The sequence below is a fragment of the Solanum tuberosum genome, unplaced genomic scaffold (assembly GCF_000226075.1).
Source record: "Solanum tuberosum cultivar DM 1-3 516 R44 unplaced genomic scaffold, SolTub_3.0 scf00017, whole genome shotgun sequence".
NCBI classification, from domain to species: domain Eukaryota; kingdom Viridiplantae; phylum Streptophyta; class Magnoliopsida; order Solanales; family Solanaceae; genus Solanum; species Solanum tuberosum.
The window spans coordinates 1,237,924-1,261,711 of record NW_006238943.1 but is presented as its reverse complement, the minus strand read 5'-3'; the positions used below and the strand labels follow the sequence as shown (position 1 = coordinate 1,261,711).

Sequence of the window (23,788 nt, the reverse complement as noted above, 5' to 3'; positions counted from 1 at the left end):
ACATAGGTTGACTCTCAGAATTCTATCAAGCTCACATTTATTGGGACAGAAAAAATAACACATATCATTTAAATATTACCAAAAAAGTATTATAAATAATAATAATTAACAACTTAAAATATCTAAAAGACATTTTAAAAGGGTTAATTTTGTAATTTTATCCATATCACATAAATTAGGACAAAGTGACCAGTAATGTACATTATTTCAAAGTTACATAAAAATATTATAAATCACAATAATTAATAACTTCAAAGATTTTTTAAAAAGATATGAAAATTTGGATGACTCTCCAAATTTCATTTGTGTCACATAAATTGAGACAACAAAAATAACATATATTGGGTCCATTTTAATTTATTTGTCTTATTTTTTTTATATTTAAAAATTGTGTAAAAATACTATAAATCATAATAATTGACAACATAAAATATGTTTTGAAAAAAAATACAAAAAAATTCCACTGATTCTTGAAGTGAATCTATCGTAAAAATACTATAAATCATGATAATTAACAACATAAAATATTTCAAAAATGTTGTATGTGGGTAGTCTTATTATGCCTTAAATAGCGTCAAAGAAAGTACATGTCTGTGATAAAAAAAAAACTTATTCCTTTATCCACGCAAACAATCGCTTCAAAAACTCGGTTATTAGCCCCAAAAATATACCATTTATATTATTGGGCCCGTGCATAGCACATGCAACATTATCTAGTATTCAAACAAGATACACTTGTCTTCATATTAATTTATTTTTAAAGTATTTATTAAATAAGCCATTTTTTAATAATATGGATTAATATAAAGAGGGATAAATTTGTCAAATTATAATGAATTTATGTTTATTTAAATAAGTTTAAGCGTAATATCGTAAATCATAAAGTAGGTGAGTGTTATAGAGCGAAACCTCGAGGAAGGTCTTTGGAATTATTCCATAAAAGAAATATATTTTCTTTTTGAGGTGATACTTTTCAATGAAGTTCAAATTAATCTAATTTCAAAAAATATTACGAACATCAAATTTATAAAATAAAAAATAAATAATAATTATGTGCTTGTAACCTCTTATTATATGGTACAATATATAGATATTATGGTTCGAGTTGAAATTTATTGTTAATATTTTTGTTGAACTTATATAATTCGTTCTAAATTCACCTTTAACGATAAGTAAGGACAATTCATAACCTATTTGAGTCATAAAAGATAAAATTAACATAAATAAGTCATATTTTTAGGATGTAACTAAAATTTACTCAGTGTAGTTTCTTTTTTCGTTTTATCAAAAAATTTAAACGGTGCGCCTAAATTTTAACATAAAATGGAAATTTTTCTTATCCTTTATAAAACAGAACTTTATCTGTCACTTTATAAAGTGGAGTTTTTCTTACACTTTATAAAGTGTAATTTTTTCTTCCACTTTATAAAAAAAATTACTCTTTTCACTTTCCTTTTCACCTTTTCCTCAGATTTCATAACCATGCACTGATCCCCAATCTAACAACCCAACAGTCGACACCACATTAAAAATCCAAAGGTTTTCTTTTGAAGATTCTCGAAAGATTGAAGGTTTATAGCACAACCCGACAATCCAACAATCTACCCCACAATTTTTTTAAAATTAGAAATTTATTTCTTTTCATCTTTTATTCATTGATTCAAGATTAATATACAAATTAGTGGAAGATTTGAATGATATTATTGATATTCTAGTTTATTCAAAATTTCGTTTATATATAAGTTAAAAATCATAAACAAGATTTTTCTCTTAGAATAAGTGCTAAGATAAACATTGAACATTGTTTTTTCTTTATTTTTCTTTTAGATTAATGCTTAGATGAATCTTATTTTATCATTTTTTTTTAATGAAGGAAAAAGAAAAAGAGTTCTCAAAGATACTTTTTAGACATATACATATACACACACTAATTATGTGTGTTGTGCATATTCATAATCCTCTTAGACAAATTATATATTAAATTTCGAATGCTTTTTCTTGTCAAATAAAAATGAAACATGAAATGAGAAGTGAAAAGATCAGAAAAATTAAGTAATGTAGAAACTATGAGAAACAGAAAAATACTACAACTAAAATTTCTAACACATCTAATAAGCATTAGGGATTTTACTTTAGTATTCTCTTTGCCATGATATTTATTTAGATTAAAACTATGTACTTAGTTGTATTTTCATATTGTAGAAACTAAAAAATTTCAATAACTTTTTAGTGAAGATTTTGAGTTATTTAGTTTATTTTTATGAAGAAAAACTTTCACTTTATAAAGTTTAAGAAAAACTTCTGTTTTATGTTATAATTTAAATGTTAACATATTAACGTATGCTGTTCAAATTTTTCATAGAACGAAAAAGAAAAAGTTACACTAAACCTATTTTAGTTATATTCTAAAAATATGATTTATTTGTATCAATTTTATCTTTTTGTGACTCAAATAGATTCTCAAGGACTTCTAGTCAGAGTGACACAAAATCATAAAGTGTATTTACAATTATATTATAATAGTAGTTGTTTTCATTTTCTTCAAGAAATTGTCAGCTATTTATTCCAATAAGCAAATCTGTGTTCAACTCTTCATTATAATTAATTATTACAATTATGTCAAAGTCCAAATTGCAATGCAGAAAATAATTACTTTAAGTGTAAGGGTTTGACACAATAAAGTTGACAGCCCTTTTTTTCTAAATAAAAAATAAAAGGTTAATATTATTTTTGAAGAAGTGAAGTCGCTTTAAAAATATATAGATATATTTTATTTTAGGTTAAACTTTTTGATAAAGTTTAAATTAGTTGAATTTTAAATGATTAACGAACATTAAATATATAAAATTCAAAAATAAATAAAAACTTGAGATTGCCAAAATGGGTCCCGCCCTTTACCTTGAAATTTTAAGAGCTAGCATAGCAATCCAAAGTTGACTATTTATTTGTTTTTATTAATAAAAAAATATCTTTTTTTAAAAAAAATAGAGTAAAATAAATAAAGAAAAGATAATGAAAAAAATCATATATAGAAAGTTGACCATTGATTAACCCATTATATATGTTCTTTATAATTGAGACAACAATATAATAGTAATTTGATTTGTGGGACTTATTAGAATTTAAGTTTGATACACTGTCTATATATAACTTCTTTTATAATATTATATGAATTTTATTTTTAATAATACATAAAGTTTAATATTAATTAAATTTGATATTATAATCTAAAAACTAAAAGAGTAACATGTTGGCACCGATTAAATTAACACAATGATATAAGTTTTTTTAACACGAAAGGAAATTATTTTTCGAAATGAGTTTAAATTATATACACATCAAATACGAAAAAATAATTTTAAAAAATAAGTTATACCATAAAGTTAGCATGAATCATGATACGTAATTATGTACGAAGACCAGATATCAGTTGTTCAATATTTTATACATATCGAAGAAGTTTGACTTTCCTGCTGTTTTTTTTAAAATAATATTATCACAGTGCAAAATTGGAAAAAAAATAATATTGTTTTAGGAGTTTGCAATGTTATGTGTGCCCTGCTCATGTATTTATTCCATTCTTTTAAAAATAATTAATAATCGATGTTGTGGTGATAAAATTAGTTTGTGAAAATATGATTCGTTCAATACGTTTAAGTATTAATTTGTCCATCATTAATCCAGTTTATCTTGATTTGTTAGCTCGTTTAAGAGTTTGAAATAATTTGAGTTAAGTATGTAACCTAAATTGACTAATGATAAATCTTGTCAAAAAGTTCAAATTAAAAATATATTTTTTCATTTGATATATCATGTAAAGCTATAATAAAGAACAATTTATTTACTTAACTTTTCTCTAAGTATATAAAACAAATTAAGAAAAAAAACAATTTAAGAGTTGAACGACTTGGGATGTGATTCATATTATTAACCCATATTTAATAGGGTTTGATGATATTTATTTTGATCCATCTAAATTTTGCTCGATTATATTGCGCCGATATTATTTGTTCATAAAGATTGGAATCTTTGACATTGCTAGAACAGTTCCAAATGGTGCTGTTTGACTAAATAAATAAAATAGGAGTTTTATTATTATTATTATTATTATTATTATTATTATATATATATATATATACCATTTTTGTGTTGTGTTAAAACAGGATCTGCTGTGATAAAACAGGGTTATTATTTTGTGCTGTGTTAAAACAGGGTCTGCTGTGATAAAACAGGGTAGGGTGCATGCAAACATTTATGCAGTTAGAATTCTACTCTTTTTGCTAAGATAAATAAAGTATTTTTATATTCAAAATATTCTTGTATTCTGTACATTTTCATTTCATGTATAGAAAATATTATTGCATCATATTGATGACTAGTATGTCTGTATACTTGTTCCATTTCAGCTATTGCTCTATCCATATGAAATAAAGCTTTTTTATGCTTCCAAGCTCTTTTTTTTATGTTATAGACATGTCTTTGTATATTTTTCATTATGCTAAAAGCATGATATGGATATTAACATATGTAAATAACATGATATGCATATAGCATGGTTAATGTTGTTAATATGAGATTTTAACATTTTTATTTAAATTCCCTGTAGGTACTAAGTATTTCTATTTATGTTAAGGTATGCAATAACATGATATAGTATATTCGTAAAATTAACAATATGTAATAAAAAGTTTGCGTGTATACCTTCCTTCTCTTTTGTCGATGAATAGTCCTTATCACTACCGCAGTAGTTTTCCCTTTAGGCCATGAACATTGTTTAGCCCCCACGACCTCAGTCTTATGGCTATTTCGTTATGTTCCTCCCTAAGGCTGAAGATCGCAACCTTCACTTAAGACTATTTATGGAGTTTTAAGAAGAGAGATATAGAAACCAACTGTTTATTTCATATTGGAATTTTTACAAACACACCATACATACTATACTATACTTACAACATAATTAGCAAAAAATATTTCCCTGGCGGGAGAAGTTACTACTCACTCAAATTCATACTCTCGGAGGTACTGACATTTTTCTAGATTGGTGTTCTCTCAGAAAATATAGTCTGCTTCTTAAGTATGAAGTTCCTCTCCTTTTATAGATAGAAGGAGGGACTTATTACAAAATATATATTTTTAGGGACTTTCCCTAACTTTTACATATTTCTTCTTTGGTCCTTCACTAATTGAAGATTCTTTGTTGATAAGATGAGAACTTGTCTGTCTTCTTTTGTTGATGGCCGACAAGATGTGACTCCTCTTTTTGACTTTTGAGAAAAGAAAAGATTCTTTTCTTTGTTGCTATCTCCATGACGTAAGTGCTTACGTCTTCTTTTTGTCCATATGCTACATTATGGATGGTCGTGGTCTAGCATTTTGCATGCTAGTTTCCATGTTTCTTCGGTTGCTCCCAATAGGTGGAGCTCTATGTCAAGGATTCTTTCTTTTAGTTCTTTTGACTTGGTTCTTCCTCCTTTAGTAATTAATACCCAATCATGGTTTTGATCAATGACTTTGCAATCTTCATTATAGAATCTTGTAAGAATAGCATATAAGGCCTTTATCCCTAATGCTCTTCTGGTCTGAATCCATTTTTTGTTAAGATGTGGAAGTTTTTTGTCCACTCCGGTTGCTTTTACATTAAAATCTTTAATTTTTTCAACTGAAATATAGTTGAGTGTTGGATAGTATGCCTGCAAATCTTTGCCTTCCATGGAAATGCTAAAGAATCTGCAATAGACTCCATTGCCCTGAGCATAATTTTTTACTGAGTTGAACAGTTTTGCTGGTAGCTGAGATAATTCATTTAGATCAGGTTTTGTGTATACACGATCTAAATATCTGAATTCAAATAATTGAGCAGTAAAGCTCGGTAATCCATTTGAAAAAATTGATATTCTAGGAAACAAACTTGTTGTCCCTAAAACACCAAATGTTTCTCCACTTTCTTCTGGGAGATTGTAAATGTATCTTGTGAATGTAAGATACTCTTCTTCCTTATGATGTTGTTTGCCAACCTGAAAAAAAGAAAATACTTTTGTTCCTGATGGAACTGGGTTAGTTCTACTTTCTGATTTCCCAGATATAATTTTTTCAGCTTTTGCTGAGGATGAGCTTGCTTCTTTCGAAGTATCGTCTTCAATTATTGCTCGGCTTTTTTCTCCATCTTTTGATGTAGAAGTTGGCATATCTGTGCTTACCATAGAGATGTTTTTGGCACTAGGTGCTAGTGGGACATCTCCTGCCACTTTGTTGGGAGTAATATTCCCTTTTAGATTTGAATTCTGTTTTGGATATGTATCCAAATGTTCACATAAGAGTAAAAACTTTCTCATATTTTCAGCTTGAGTAGTGCTAAGCTGATTGATTTCAGATTGTAACATCCGAGATTGTTCAGATAATTTGGATAATTCATCTCTGATTTTAAACAGCTTCTGGCCCTTGTCGTCTATGGATTTATCCACTGTTTTCATTTTTTCGTATATCCTATTTATTAGGATTTTCGTTTGATTGTCCATATTGGACATTTCTGGAAATAAAATCTGTAAGAAAATTGTCATTTCCTTTAATGTATTCTATCGAAAATGAATAAAATGATAACAATACTTGCCATCAATGCAATCTTCTGTATTGAGGTTCAGAAGGAAGTTTGTTAAATATTAGTCCTGACACCTGTGTATTATCAGTTCTAATAATGAATTGTTTTGGTAAAAGGAAAGTAGAAAATTTTCTAATCCCTCTAACAATGGCTAGTAATTCTTTTTCATTTGTAGAATACCTTGTTTCGGCATCATTAAAAGTACCACTTGTGTACCTGCAAATTTCATTTAAATCGGTTTGCAATAATGCTCCCCAATGATAGTCAAATGCATCAGTTTGTAAAATTAAATTATCATTATCTTCTGGTAATCTGAGCTTTGGCAACTTGGAACATTCTTCTTTTAAACTTTTTATACACTGTATGTGTTCTTCTGTCCATCCAAGTCTATTGGATTTCCTTATTAATTTTTGTAGTATATTCCGCTTCTTAGCTAAACCCGGAATAAATTCTCCTGCGTAATTTAAACAACCTAGAAATCTTTGAATTTCTTGTTTTGTTGTTAGTTTATCAGGAAATTCTGTGATCTTTTTTGAATTATGTGATTGGAGTTCAATTCCATTTTTTGAAATAACCATTCCTAAGAATTCTATTTCGTTTTTATTGATGTCAGCCTTTTTCTGACTTAACACAATTCCATTTTTTAAACAAAATTTCTGAAAATTCTTTCAGATGTCTTAAATGTTCTTCATATGTTTTAGAACATATTAAAATGTCATCTATATAGACAATTAAAAATTCTTTTTCTGAGAATATTTTATCCATTTTCCTTTGAAATATTTGTGGAGCGTTTCTTAACCTAAAAGGCATAACTAACCACTCATAATGTCCGTTAGGAGTACTGAAAGCAGTTAATTGAATTGAGTTTTCGGCTAATTTTATTTGTCAAAATCCACCTTTACAGTCAAATTTTGAGAAATAAGTTTTTCCTTTTGCAAGGTTGATTAGATTATTTTTATTTGGGATAAAATATCCATCAAATAAGCAATTTTTATTAAGTTCTTTATAATTTATTACCCTTCGGGCTTTTCCTCTTTTTATTTCAGCATGGTTTCTTACCATAAATGTTGGGCAACTATGAGGACTTTACTCATTCTTATTAATTTTAAGTTGAGTAATTCTTTTATTTGAATTTTAAATTCAATCTTATCATCTTCATTGTAGAGCATAGGTCTAACTCTAATAATTATGCTAGGGTCTTTTAAGGTTAATATTGCCCTTTCATGATTTTGTTCCCATTTTTCTAATGGCTTTTCTCCATAAGATTTTTGCAAATTTTCTTTAATCTTCTCTAGATTAAGACATTTACAAGTAATTTTTCTTAGATTTTCTAAGTATTTTATTTTGAAATCTCCATTATCTTTCTCTAGATTATATGGATTTTGTTTTCTTGGAACTTTTATGAAATGTCCGCATGGAGTTTTAAGACTTATCATATATAATGTTTGATGATAATCTTGAAACTGTTATTTAAAATCATTTCTCAGTAATAAATCTGTTTCTAGTTTATCGTAGGCAAATAATTTATTTATTGAAACAATCTTTGATCCTAAGATTATCTCTACCTTTTCTTTGGATTTTGAAAGCTTTTCTTTATCTCCTGTGATTCCAATCATAGAGATATTGTTTTTATTGATGTCCCAATCTTTTATTAAAAAAGATTTTGCTAGACTCGCTTTAGATCCATTGTCTATTTGACAACAAGTTGTTATTTTTGTATCATAGAAGGTTATTTCTATGAAACTGAAACCTTGAATTTTGTTTCTTTTGGCATTATATTTTAGGTATGGAACATGTTTCGCCCTTATATATCATTTCTATGCCATTTTTTCCTATACTATAATCTTCTAATTTGTTTAGGAAAAGATTTCCTAAGATTAAATCTTGATCACTTTCATGATTTGTAATATAACAGGGTACTGTTATCTTATTGTATCTAGTTGTATAGGTAAATCTACCATATTTCTACAACTATAGTTATTTCTTTCAAAAGTTTGATAGGTGTATTGCTTACCTTCGTTTATTGATATTCCATCTAGTAGAAATCCTTTTATATGGTTAGCTGTTGCTCCTGTTTGTATTAAGATTTCTTGATGTTTCCATTCAATTCCATTGAAAATTCTTCCTTTTATCTTAGTGATGTCTGATGTTTCTAAAATTTTTAAAGGATATCTGTTAGATATACTTTTTCTAATGGAGTTTCTTCCATATTCTATCAAAAGCCTAGGATTACTAGAACTTCATATTTCCTGCGTTTTTCCAAACTGAATTTCATATTCATCTGGAATTTGTGCTTTCTGAATTTCAGCTTCAACAATTCTAGTTATTCCTGCACATTCTTGATCTATTTCAATCATTTCTTTATTTTTGTAAACTTTTCCATAGTTTGAGTTTGTAACTGTGTACAAAGCTTGATAATAGATACTCATTATATGATTACCTGGTTTGAAAAGATCTTTTCTCTTAATCTGGAAATGTAAACTCAATGCGTCATAGAAATCAGCATCTTTGAGTGATATACAATATTTCGGATAATATGTGAAAAGGAGTTTTGTATAGGTTAGGTTTCCCTCTACTATACCCAGATTTCCTTCTCTTGCATTTATAAATCTCTCATCTAATAGATTTATAACTATTGGACAATTGATTCCTTCTTTGAAAGTCGATTTGACTAATATTTGAATTCCTCCTAGATGAACATAATTCATCTTCTTCCTTTTTCTTTCTGGAATCTTCCTAAGAATTTGATCTATCATAGGTTTTGTTAACAGGTTTAGTTTATGTTTTCCTGTTGTTTGGGTAATTTCTATTACCTTTTCTATTTCCTGATACTCATGATAGGAAATTTTATCTCTTGAAAACATTCTTAGCATTCTGCTTAATAGATTGTCTTCCATTTTAAAATTTAATTTTAATCCTTGGATTTTTCTAAATGTTTCTCTATCAAAGGTTGCTTTTAAGGCATATCCTCTGTGATCTTCTTCAGTCTCTAAAATTTGAACTCGATTTTCTTTTTCTTGTATTTCTTTACTCATTAGTTAGAATCTTCTGAACTGGTTGAGTATTCTTCATAGATTTCTTCAAAGAAATTTTCACTATTTATTGATTTTATTGATTCGAGATCAGAATCAATTTCTATTCTATTAATTTTTGAGTTTTTTACTTTTCTTTTGTTACATTCGTAACTTTTATGGCATTCTTCGCCACAATTGTAACACTTGCATTTATCTGCAGGTTTTGTTTTTGTAAAATCTTTTTTCTTTTTATAATATTTTTTTCTAGGTACATACTCTTTCTTAGATTTTTTTTTTTCTGTTTATTAACTTCTTTTTAAGTTTTCTTTTCTTATAAGGTTTATCATTACATCCCCATTGGGAGGCTGCATTTGTATCTAGACAATATATCTGAGTGTTAATTCTTTTAGCTTTTCTCTGCATGTTATGTGACATACATAATTGACCTAATCTATTTTTTAAGAAACTTATTCTCTGACCCAGAGTGTCTCCTATTTTATTTTCCTTTTCATATTCTTCTCTGAAGTATTTTGCCCAAAAGCCTGGTAATTTTTGATAGTATTTTTCAAGATATGGTAACATTTCTTTACCACTATCAAAGATTTTGTAGTAATATTCCTCGAATTCACAAGTGTATTCTTGAATATGACTCATTTTACAAATTTGTAATTTTTCTAATCGCTCTTTAGCAATTATTCTAATTTTTTCTCTGTTAGCTGGAGGACTTCCTTGTCCACCAAAGAATTCATTAGCCACATATTGCTTTAGATTTGTAATACCTTCTTGTAAGGATCTTTTTAATCCTTCTATAGTATCATTTTTTATTATTTTTTCTGAATCTTCAGTTAATCCAGAAAACCAGTCGTTTACTTTTCCTATGAAAGTGTTTATCATGATGATGTATTTTTCTTCATCAGTATAATTTCCTTTTCCTAAAAGGAAATATAAAAGCATGTTTTGGGACCATAAATCTAGACTTGTTTCTGGATCTCTCTTACAGTCCAAATCTAGAAATTGAGTTCCAATATCTCCCGTAGGGGGTCTATTAAGCATGAACTTGGATTTATCGTCATTATGAAACTGTTTTATAAAATCTTTGTTCTTTTTTGCTTTGTTTGCAAAATTTTTATCCTCTTTTTCTGGCTCTTGCCACTCTTTTTTTACGGATTTTGTTCCATCACCGTCTTCAATTTTTCCTTGGGGTCCTCCTATTTCCCCTTTATTCATAAATACTTTAAGTTCATGTTCTGAAAGATTAAGATCTTCCAGAGCATATACTAGCTCATCTAGTTCATTCATTTTTTTGTAATTCTTCTTCTACCTCTATGGAATTTTCTGTAGCTTCTAGGTTTTCTTTTAGATTTTCTTCATTAATTTTTTGTTTCTCTAGGAATTTTTGGATTAGCAACTCATCCATACTTCATTTTTGGTATGTAGTTTTACTCGCAACTTTTTTTGCTAGTAATTCGTTTATGTATTTTTGACTAACTCTTTTGTCAAATTTCTCTGTTTTTTCAATTATGTTTGTATTTCTTCCTGGAAGATTTTCTTTTATAGAAATAGTTTCTATTTCTATCATTTTTAACCGCAAGGTTAGTTGTTTTTGACTTTCTATTAAGTCCTTTAATAAATATGAATATATATATATAGTATATGGCAATCCAAATTTGACCATTTATTCCAAAGTGAGAAAAAAAATTGTATAAACTTTTTTGGCTAGTATTTAATTACTGTTTTCCTAATGTATCTATATATAGTAACAAAATACTAAGAAGAAAAATTCATTAGTGTGAGATTTTAATTTTGCATTTAAAAATAAAATAAAATTAAAGATGTCTAGTTTTTCAAGATTGCTATCAACAATCTCCAAGAAAGTTGTGAAACCTTTTTCTCCCACTCCATCAACTCAAAAAACTCACAAACTTTCACTTCTTGATCAATGTATGGGTAATTTTTATATGCCCCTTGTTTTATTTTACCCAAAACATCAACTAGAACAAGGTCCAAAACAACTCTCTAAACTTCTAGAAAACTCATTTTCAAAAGCATTGACTTATCATCAACCATGGGATGGAAGTTTAAGAGATAATACAACTACTCATTGTGATGACACTGGAGCTGAGTTATTTGAAGTTGAAGTTAATTGTCCAATAAATCAAGTCGTTCATCACCCAGACTTAACATTTCCTTCAGGGTTATCCTGGAAGAATGTTCCTCACGCAAATGATGGTGGCCGATTGAGCATAGCTCAACTTAGCCACTTTGATTGTGGAGGAATGGCAATAAGTGTGTGCATGTCACATACGGTGGGTGTTGCGCGTAGTGCCTTCTCATTTTTGAAGGATTGGGATACATTAACCCGAGAACATCCAAATGGCGAATTATCATCTCCTTCATATTATGTTCAGGATTCATTAATGCCATCTCTACCCGATGGCCCACTAAAGTTCCCCGTTGTGGTTGAGCCAAATACAAAAGAAAGTGTTGAATTTGAAAAGAGGTTTTTTTTTTTATCTAAATCCAATATAAGAGCTCTCAAAGCAATGATCGTTGATGATCCATCATCAATAGTGCAAAATCCAACTACGACTGAGGTTGTTAGTGCAATTGTTTACAAATGTGTGTAGCAATTGCTGGTGCAAACATATCAAATGGTAATGATTCTTCGTCTCAAATGGTTTTAGTATCTGATTAAGAAAAACAATTCCACCATCAATAAAATCAACATCCACAATCGGGAACATTCTCACCACCTTCTCTACACCAATATAGAACCTAGAAGACCTTAAGTTACCAAAATTAGTAGCCGATATAAGAAAGTCTAAACACGAGCTTTCCACCAGAGACAATTTCAAAGAAAACAAATGGGTATCAGAGATGCTTGAATACGCAAATAAAATAAATACAGGAACAGAGAATGATCAATCGTATCGTCAGAAGAGTTCATGTCACGATGTGTATCGATGTAGTAGTGTATGTAACATTCCATTCCAAGATTTGGATTTTGGATGGGGGAGACCTACAAGAGCAAGCATAGCAAGTACACCATTTAGCAATATGATTTATTTGATGAATACACAAGATCAAAATAGAGGAATTGAAGTGTTTATTAACTTGAACCAACAACAAATGTCCATTTTTGAACAAGACAAGGAATTCTACAATTTGCTAGTCCTGTTGGTGATAATCATGTTCATGTGGAGAAAGAGAAATTATATTGCATGGAAGCTTTCTAAATTATTCTTACTTGTCCATTCATGTCACAAGGAGCTTATAATTCAACAAGATTATAAATTTGTATTAATTTTTAATTTATGGTATGTTGTTTATTTCATGTAAAATCTCTTTGAATTTATCTACCATAAAAGAAAAGAAAAAAATTTATATGTCGAATTGTTTTGGGGAAAGAAATTATTCACAAGAACTTTAGTCACATCTGTCATATATTTCTTTAAAATTTTTGAATGTCATTCATTTGATCACAAAGTTCATACAAAAATTATATTATTATACACCAATCAAACCTTATATTAATAACATTTCTTGTATCTTAAAAAAAGGTCTTTTTTCCCTTCAAATAACTCATCAAATTCGTTGTTTACTTTTCCTAAACGACATGCATATATCATATATTTGTAGGTGAACACTATTACCTTAGTTTGTCAAGAAGAAAAAGCAAATAGGTAACGTTTTGCCATGAAAACACGATTGTTCATAAAATTTTGAAATAATTCAACAACAACATAAAATATTTTCTCACGAAAATTAAAAAAACAATTCTAATTTATTTCGTGGTCATTTGCAAATATCAATTTTCACTCATAATACATTTTTTTTTTCAATATCAGAATGAAACATGACCAAACGCCACAAAATAATGGGACCGAACTTCAAATTGAAGTTCACACAAAAATCCCTCGAATGACTGAAGTTCATATAAAATTTTTACAACTTCAGACTCATATTTAATAGTTGTAAATTTACAAATTCTTGTACGTTGCGGATATAATTTAAAATTTAAATGATGTTCAAAAATCAACTACCTATCACCCTCTTTAATAACCTTTAAAGTGGCACAACAATGCCAAAAAAAATTATACTGTTATAAACTATTTAATATGTTAGTTATACATTATACTAATAACAATTCTTGTATCTTAAAAAAGGTTTTTTAAAATTATCTCGTCAGATTCATGGTTTACTTTTTCTAAACGACATACATATATTATATATTTGTCGTCTATTTAAAATTTAGGTGAATACTATTTACCTTAGTTTTTCAAGAAAAAAAAAGAGTGACTAGGTGACGTTTGTCATAAAAACACGTTTGTCTATAAAATTTTAAAAAAATACAAAAACAACAACAAAAATTAAACAAAAACGACTCTAATTTACTTCATGGTCAAACATAATTTCAATTTACAAATATCAATTTTTACTCATAAAATTTATTTTTTTTCAATAACAAAACGAAACATAGCCAAACGCCACCAAATAATAGGTTCAAACTTCAAATTGAAGTTCACCCACAAAAGAAACATTTTAAGACAAAATGGTCCATAAACTTTTAGAAATATCCCCAAACACCCTTTATCTTTCACTCTTTCTCCCTTTCCTCCTTTTCAAAATTTCCCCACCGTCTCCAAAATTCGATTCAGGCATCCAAATCTCCTTCAAATTCATAGCAATTTTTAGTAAAAAAATCAAAATCTGGGCTGCATTGAAACGCTATATGAACCCATTTTCCTGTATCTTATTGTGTTGCATCATTTTGTTGAGTTCGATATACATCGCTAAAGCTGAAGTTATTACCCTCACAGGCGATACGTTTAATGATAAGGTAAATAAAACTTATTTTTATTGATTTTATGTTGCTCTAACTCTTCAAAAAGACTGTCGCACCCATGTCAGTTTTCACTGCCCTTGAGCAAGGGGATTTTCATATAAAATCCTTGTGCAGATTTTACTTTCAGCTATTTACTTTCTGCATTTATTTCAGTTGTTGTTCTTGCTGAGTCAAGAGACCTGGTCCATGGATATATAGTGGACACGTACATTCCATCAATAGTTTTCTCTAACCATTTGCGTCCAGGAATTCCGATTTCTCAATACAGAAAGTCCAATAATTGTGTTGTCTTTTGCCTTTTGTCTTGGTATCCAAAGTAAAAAGAACATTGTAGCATCCTGGGCATATACAACATTGACAACACAAAACGCAAGTAAGATATTGCTTGTCGATATAAAAAGAAGTGACATTAGACCCAAGTGATGCATTTTAAAGTCGTGGAAGCCTAGGACCCAAAGTCAACAATACAAGCTATTGTTGGGTTATGAAGGTGATTGAGTAGTCATGCGGAAGCTTACAATTGCAAATCACATGTTGATAAATTAGACGACAAATAAAAGTATACTAAAGACATATTATTAATATAGTTTTGCCAAACGACCTATATATATATTATAAAACTAATATTGAAAAAACATAAATATGTTTAGGAGAAAATCTCCCATAAACAAGAGTCTTAAACAACTACATTGTGGATTTTATTGTGTTATGCTATGAGAATATGGATCTTCAATTTATAGATCTCCAATCTTTTCCTCTAAGAAAAGAATAAACCAAATATGGAAGAGAATTATATTTTCCTTTCAGAAAAAGTTCAAGCATTTATGGTAATATTTTGACTTTCTTTTAAGGAAGAATTAAAACTCAAATGTGGTATGAAAATCAGGGCAAAACCCTAACAAATCTCCCCTTTTGGCTAGATTTTCTTGACAAAACTCGATCCGTCTTCTTCACATGCAGGATATCTTCGCTCTTCACATAGTCTTCATCACTGCTGCTTGCCATGGTTAAAAATAAAGTTTAAAATATATGTGTTAAAATGGTTTTAAAATATTTTATTTTTATTTTCAAAGATGCCGCAGCAGGAATGTTGAAAATATGGTTTAAATCTCTTCTCCACATGTAGCTGAATAAAAATCTTCTTTATCATCAAATTGGTTGCAAATTGATTTGATACCGCTTTGAACTTGTCTTCAACCTCGATGAACCTGGATCATTGAACCATTGGCTTTGATACCACTTATTGGGTTATGAAGGTGATTGGGGCATCATGCTGAAGCTTACAATTGCAAATCATATGTTGATAAATTAGACGACAAATAAAAGTATACTAAAGACATATTATTAATATAGTTTGACCAAGCAACCTACATATTATAAAACTAATATTGAAAAAGCATAAATATGGTTAGGAGAAAATCTCCCCATAAACAAGACTCTTAAACGATTACATTGTGGATTCTATTGTGTTATGCTATGAGAATAGTGATCTTCAATTTATAGATCTCCAAACTTTTCCTCTAAAAAAAGAATAAATCAAATATGGAAGAGAATTATATTTTCCTTTCCGAAAAAGTTCAAGCATTTATGGTAATACTTTGACTTTCTTTAAAGGAAGAATTAAAACTCAAATATGGTAAGAAAATCAGGGCAAAATCTTAACAGCTATTACATACATAGTTCAACAACTTTCGCTTCTCGACTTGAACAGAGAAACCTTCGAAACTTTTCACTTCCCAAATGATCAATTATGTACTCCCTACAATGCACATATTTAACTAGAACTCATAATCCTATTTCTAAGAGAAAAGGGGAGGAGTAACGTGTGTTTTCTTGATTTTCAAGAGAAATGTTGTTTTCTTCTCCCTTTTGGACGGGAAAGAAATCTCTATAAATAGGGGTTCTTCTAATCTAGAAAGACAATCATTTTGCTATACATATTTTCGACCCAAGTATTGAGAGAGTTACGTCTAACTTGTGGATTCGCTTGAAGGTATTTGCTCACAATTAAATTTTAGAAAGTTAATGTGTTCTTGTAAACATATGTGTTGTCTATTATTCAGGTAAGCATCATGATTTTGGTATACTTTTGCTGTGGATATAGTTTTTCAACACTTGACATCAAGAGCCTTGCTTGCATCTAAATAGAGAAAAACATATGCCTAGTGATTATGTATGATTACTTTGTTTCTCTCAATTTGTTTTAACGAAAGGAAAACATGATTAGCAGAAAAGAAGGAAATATTGATTTTGGTTTGTATCGGGCCATTACCGTGGTAGATTGCTTGTTATATAGTTGATTAATTTCTTTTTATTTTCTGATTTGCTATACTTTCTTCATTCCTTTTTATATGTCATCATTAGTCCTTACTATAAATAGTTGGTCCATAATACTTTTCATTTCATAAAATTAATGCATAAATTATAATATTCTTCCTATTTTACCCTTGTGAGTTATTAGCCTTGAAAATATATACATTTGACCAACATAGAAAAAGAAAGTGAATAATTCATGTTCATTGGTCAAATTAATTAATCAAAATAAATTAATTCATATTCATTGATTGAAAAGTTGACTTCAAAAAAAATTAAATAAGGATAGAATAGTAAAATTACTAAATTTCTTAATGCACGTGAAATAAAAAACTGTGACATATAAATTGAAACGAAGGGAATATCAATCTTGATTTGTGTTGATCTACTTTTAATTGAGTTAGAGTTAATGAAGCCATCCATATCTTTTGAAATAATTTAATATAAAACGCAGGTGAACGAAAAAGAATTTGAGAAAATTCCTTCTATACATTGAAAGTCATGCTTTCTAAGCGAAATGTGTGCTTCCATTCACATCAAACATCATTCTTTTCCCTTTTGCCATTAATCCTAGGTTCGCTAGCTTCCTTTCCGGTCTCATATGGAGAGTAGGTTAAGTCATTCCACTAAAATACTCTCGATTGATTGAGTTTTCTCAAGTCTTGATTTTGACCATTTATGATTACTTTTTTTTTTTTTTATGTATCACCATGTGACAACAAATTTTCCTCAAAAACTATATAGCCAATGATAAAAGAAAGAGAAGAGGTCAAACTTCTCAATAGCTATTATTCAAGATAGATATTCACAAATTGAAAACTATAATGCGAAGTAAAATGTTAGGGAGACCAAAAGTGCTCCATTTTAGCAAAAATTAAGGACCTAAAGTCTCAACAATACAAGCTATTATATTACATCCATAGTCCTGATGTTCAATCCAACATAAGAATATATACCACTGAAAGATTCAACAACTTTCCCTTCTCGACTTGAGCAAATGGACCTTACAAAAAAAAATTCACTGAAGCCACCTCCAGCCCTTCTTGTTATTACACGGATACTATGCTCAGGAACACCAAGACAACGAGCAATCACACTATTTATATTTATAGCTGCACATGAATTTGACCAAAATATATGGGGCCCAAAGCGATGGCTTTAGTGACCTAGGGGTTAAGACGGCCCTATGTACGACTTGGAAATCACAACCTCCTTACTAAAACCAATTAAAAAGAAGTTTTAGAATCTTGGCCAATCCACGTATTGCAATTACATACCACACACTGTTTATATTTATAGCTGCACATGAATGATTACTCTAGACAAGTAATGAAATATTCTGGTTCTATTTAACTACAAAAAGTGATTTCTAAGCTTACTGCCAAGTGAAGAAGTGGTCAAATTCAATATATCATATATGGCTCACAAGCAATTTTTATGCTGAAGAAGCTAGAAGAACAAAGCAATGTGAAGGGAGTCAAGCTGCCAATTCATCTCAATTAATCAAGAACTGAAGGCTTCTCAATTTATCTCAATTCCTACCTATACTAGATTTCTTTTACAATGTTTCAATGCAAATATAAAGATTTCATCCTGATCTAAATATGCTTCCTCGACTTTACAGAGGCAATAGATTAGTCAAAAAGATCACAAAGAAAAATAATGAAGAAACAAGCATAGAGAAGTAACCAAAAATCAAAGATACTAAAGAAATAGAATAACTTATATTTGTCGGAGTACCACTCATTTTAATCATTACAAGTTCTTCCAATCAACATTTATGGTGGAAATCGAAGACCAACTTACTTGGCAAGCTCTATACATTCTACCACGAGTAAATTTTAGGTTTACCAAACATAAAAATCATATTTGTATGCTATAACTATAGTTTGCATCATTGTGCTTCATAGCTAACTTTATGTTTGCTATGAAGCATCGGATTTGTATAAATCGCTGGAAGGAGCATCAGATTTGTATAAATCGCTGACAGGCCTCTTGTTTGTATAAAAGCGCAACGATTGTGTGTATATATATATATATATATATATATCGGTTAGATAATTGTATATGTAACTACTATGTATATGTATCCCTGATTGTGTTTGTATATCTGCATAAAATTTGAATTTGTATACAATTGAATCGAAATAAAATATTTGTATATCAAATCTCTCTCTCTATTTATACAACACAAATTATACATTGTATTTGTATAAAGCGAGAAAGAGAGAAAGACAAAAGAGAACTGGTAGGGAAATAGCTGTACTTGTATAATTATAAGTGTATATGACGAAAATATATGTATTTGTATTTGTATATACAGTTTTCTCTCGCTTTATACAAACACAAACACAATTTATAGATTTGTGTTTGTATAAAGTAAGAGAGGCGAGGGAGAGTGACGAGCGAGAACTGGGAGAGCGACAAGCGAAATTCTCTGGGAAGAGAGGCGAATGACAAGTGTTTGCTACGAATTACAATTAAATGAAACTGTAATTATAATATTTAATTTGAATTAATAGTTTACTATTTTATATAATTTTCCCTTCTACTATTGAAGTAAAGGGTTCAAATAACCTATTGAATAGTATCTCCTTTTTCGTATTCCCTTTTTCTCTTCTAATGTAATATGGAAAAATAAATTACTTAGAATTTAAGTAATATATATTCACAAACGATATAAATATTTTTTACACAATCCAATTATATTAATGTTATAATATATGATTTGTCTTATTTGTAATCAAGGTTTAAAAAAAATTACTCACAAATAACCTTTAAACAAAATATAATACTAGTACGGATACTTTTACATCGTTAGTGAATATTAATCAATCCAACCTACTATGGCATATTGAGTTAGTTAATATTATGTTAGTGTAAGCATTTTAATAATATATTAATTTGCACCTTTGACAATACATTAACAATTGTTTTTTATTTGTTGCAGAAATCTCTATTTCATTGCTGCAACCTTAGGCATTACTGCCTAATTACTCACTTGTGTCAATCAATGTCTTTAGGCATTATTACCCTTTATTTGATGGTTACAAAACGTTGGTCATTGGAGGTTACTGTTAGTGGCAGAAGGTGGCCAACCATGACCACTAATTCTTTTTCATTCAACCTTCGTTATCTCTTTCTTTATTCCTCCATTATACCTTATAACCTATATAACTTCTAATACCATTTATCTTCACTATTTACTACCCCATTATCTTCCTATTCATTGCTAGGAAGACATCCGCAACTATAAATAGTGGTGGTCTTCATTTGGTTGATACACAAGAAAAATATAGATCAGAGTGCATAAAGTTTGTCCAAAAAGAGAGTTTTTATTAGTTGAAGGGAGGTGTTCTTTTTGTGGAGCTTTGGACTCAACTCTTGTCCAGAGTTTGTTGAGTTACACCTTGTGATTAGGCTGTTGTATCCTGGAGGGGACAAGTCAAGAGGACTACTACTGGACCGGTGAAAAACATTTGCTTCAGTGGGTTTGAATCTCCTTAAAGAGAGCGACATATCCACGCCTTAGTCTGAAGAGATTTATTTCTTCATTTTTATTTTCAATTGTAATCTTGTAATTTTGTTATTTTGTAATTTTTCACTAACATATTATAACTAAAATCTGTCCAGTCAATTGGAACAGATGAGTGGACAATTAATTAGTTAACTATAATAATTTTTAAATGTTAATTAGGTAAGTTTTTCTAAGCAATGATGAGCAATTGTGTCGTTACCTCTCTACCTCCGTAGCAGGGTAAGGTCTACGTACATTTTATTATTTTCAAATCACATTTTATACGAAGAACTATATTGAATATGTTGTTATTGTAATGAAATGTGCCGTTTTTGAAAAATATTGAACTCCGTATATAATTTATTCATATAGTTTATTCATGAGGAACCGTAACTACTTAAATATTATTTGCTTTTTTAGTTTACGAGACACAAATGAATTTTGAAAGGTCAAATCTTTTAATTTTGATTGTGTATTCAGATATGAAATAATTGATATTTTTTTTGCGGTAAAATTTACTCATCTAAAATTAGTTAAAATTTAGATACTTTATCTCAGTTGATAAACACCCTTTACCTCCACTAAAAACATGAATTCGAGTCATTAATGAAACAATGAAATGAGTTCTCTGAAAAAAAAGATAAATAAAAAACTTAATTTGTTTTAGATATTCCGAGTCCAAATCGAATGAAATAAAGTTTTGTTTAGTATTGGGAGCTAAAAATAATAAACGATATGTATTTTATACATAAATTCTTAACACATAGTACTAATTAGCATGCATTCTCACCACATTAAATTACTTAATTATAATAAATTTACATGATTTGATGTCAACATTAGAATGTATTTCCCTTAAAATTATCAGTTTAGTGAGTTCCGAGCTCCGATACAAATAAAAAAGTTGGAAAAATTAAGGATGCCACCTCAAGCTTATAGGATAGGCCGGTAAAAATGAATGGGTTTTGGGGCTAATATTGACTTTTTAATATTTATTTAGTAGGGAAAATAGGAAAATCACGTGGAATTATATGGTGTAGAATTAAATAATTAATGAAGTCATCTTGACTAATGACGTGGATAATATGAGGATGGGCCCACATTCTCATTTTTTCTCCTAATGGCCGGTGTAGCCGGTGGCGGAGCCACTAACTGAACCCCTTTGGCGGAAAATTATATTATTTATACATGATTAAAATTTTTTTTTAGGTATATATAGTAGATGTCGAACTCCATCCGGCTACTTCGTGTGTCTATTTCTTCTGATTTTGAACTCCCTAATTGAAAATTCTGACCGGTGTAGTGGCGGACGTCATCAATTGTCCTATAGGCTTAGAGTAAGCTGATGTGTATTAAGAATTATTGACATCTCTTTACACAAGTTAAATGCTTAGTCTAGTAATTAAGATGTTGTGAAAATTCCTTAAGGTCATGTGTCGCAGTCTTTCACTCTTACTAGCTTCAAAATTTTATTTATTACTACAATTTTTTTTTTCTACAATCATTGACAGTTGACACCCCTGAATAAGTCCTATTAGTCTCAAAATTTAGTTTTTTACTACAATTTTTTTTGCTACAGTTATTGGCGCTCCTTAATGAGTTTTATTAGCCTCAAAATTAGTTTTTTTACTATAATTTTTTTTGCTACAATCATCGACACCCATTTAAAACAATTCTGGATCCGGTACTGCCTCTTTATATTATGTATAATTTATTTTTAACCTAGGTATTTATAACTTTTTCTTTAAGTTCATTAACATTATAAGTGAATAATATTTTTATGAATTTGTCACAAAATTTAATATTATTTTTATGAATGTTATTATCAACATACTATGCATTAAGCATGTGTTGGTGAAAAATTACAAGATAATAAAATTGCAAGATTACAATTGAAAATAAAAATGAAGAAATAAATCTCTTCAGGCTGAGGCGCGGATATCTCGCTCTCTTTAAGGAGACTCAATCCCACTGCAGCAAATGTTTTCACTGGTCCAGCAATAGTCCTCTTGACTTGTCCCCTCCAGGATACAACAACCTTCACAAAGTATAACTCAACAACTCTGGACAAGAGTTGAGTCCAAAGCTCCACAAAAAAAGAACACCTCCCTTCAACTAATAAGAACTCTCTTTTTTGACTAATTCTTTCACTCTATATTTTTCTTGTGTGTTGTATATTGTGTATATCAAACCAAATGAAGACCACCACTATTTATACTAGAAGAAGTCTTCCTAGCAATGAATAGGAAGATAATGGTATAGTAAATAGTGAAGATAAATGACCTAGAGGTTACATATGTTACATAGGTTACAAAGAATAATGAAGGAATAAAGAGTGAGATAATGGAGAAGTAATGGTCATAGTTGACCACTACTCATTCTGCCAAGAAACCCAATGGACAAGTACCATTACACATTCACTATACGTTTGACACATGATAATAAAGATGACATCAAATGTCATCAACTGCCAAACGGTAGTAACCCAACTAATGTGTTATTAGGCAGAAAGCAAATGGCATTTGCAAAGTATAATAATATTAAAAGATATAATAATATTAAAATGCCACAACATCATGTATATATGTATGTATGCGTATATTTTTGTCTTTTTTCACTCTCTGCTTCGTGCGTTTTATATTACTTGATCCCTTCCTGATATGACACCCCTTAATTTTTTTTTAATTAGAGGTGTATTTTACTAAATTAATATTTTCAATAATGCTTTGAAACTTTGAATTTAACTACTACTATTTTATGCAGTTATTTAATATTAAGGGTACATTAATTGGACAAGTAAATCAAAACAACTATTTTTAGAATGGGGTCAAATAGTCTAACCGTCCAGGGAATTCTCTATTGTCTATATAAATAAACAAGTTTTGATTGATATAAATGGAGTATTATATAGATTTTAGTTTAAAATAATTTACATTTTAAAAAATACTATCTTTACAAATTTGACCTTAAATTAATAAATTTATTATTTTATATCATCACATCGAAATATATTTGTTTTAGTTATTATTCTTTGTTATCTTTACTTGTGTAAATAAATATTAGAGTTTGATTATTATTAATAAAAATATTTTTTTCATAATGCTAATTCACTTCATTTTAAAACATCATTAGCTCATATACTTAATCAATATTTCTCACTTTTTCATCCAAAAAAAAATATTTATGCTATTATGAAAAAATTGCTACATGAATTCAAAAAAACAAGTCATGATTTTTAAAGAAGTAAAAAAGAGTTGATAATGAAAGGGTATAATAGGTATTTAAAAAATATTAATTAGAATAAAGGGAGGAGTTCGATTATTGTTTAAAATTGAAAGGGGGTTTAATTTTTACAGCAAAGTTGAAAAGCGAAAATAATTTTCACTCTTATATAATATTTTAAAATTGTGTGCGCCGCGAACAATATAGGCAAATTAAAAGATTCAACGATTTTCCCTTGTTGGTGCGGATTTTAGAGATCTAAATGGCCATAATGCGTTGAA

At 29.0% G+C, this 23,788-nt stretch overlaps 2 protein-coding genes across 8 annotated transcripts in view; one reads left to right on the top strand and one right to left on the bottom strand.

Annotated features, from left to right (window-relative positions):
• The window catches only part of LOC102602100 (putative disease resistance RPP13-like protein 1), a 68,822-nt gene that overhangs the window by 27,670 nt on the left and 17,364 nt on the right, over nt 1-23,788 (bottom strand). The gene's annotated exons all lie outside the window — the stretch shown is intronic.
• On the top strand, nt 11,442-12,236 carry LOC107058038 (acylsugar acyltransferase 3-like). The gene has a single exon (XM_015303317.1). It carries the CDS (start codon nt 11,442-11,444, stop codon nt 12,234-12,236), a length of 795 nt encoding a protein of 264 aa, XP_015158803.1.

What these genes read in the sequence shown, in the direction of transcription:
- LOC107058038 (XM_015303317.1), top strand. Translation starts at nt 11,442, where the DNA reads ATGTCTAGTTTTTCAAGATTGCTATCAACAATCTCCAAGAAAGTTGTG.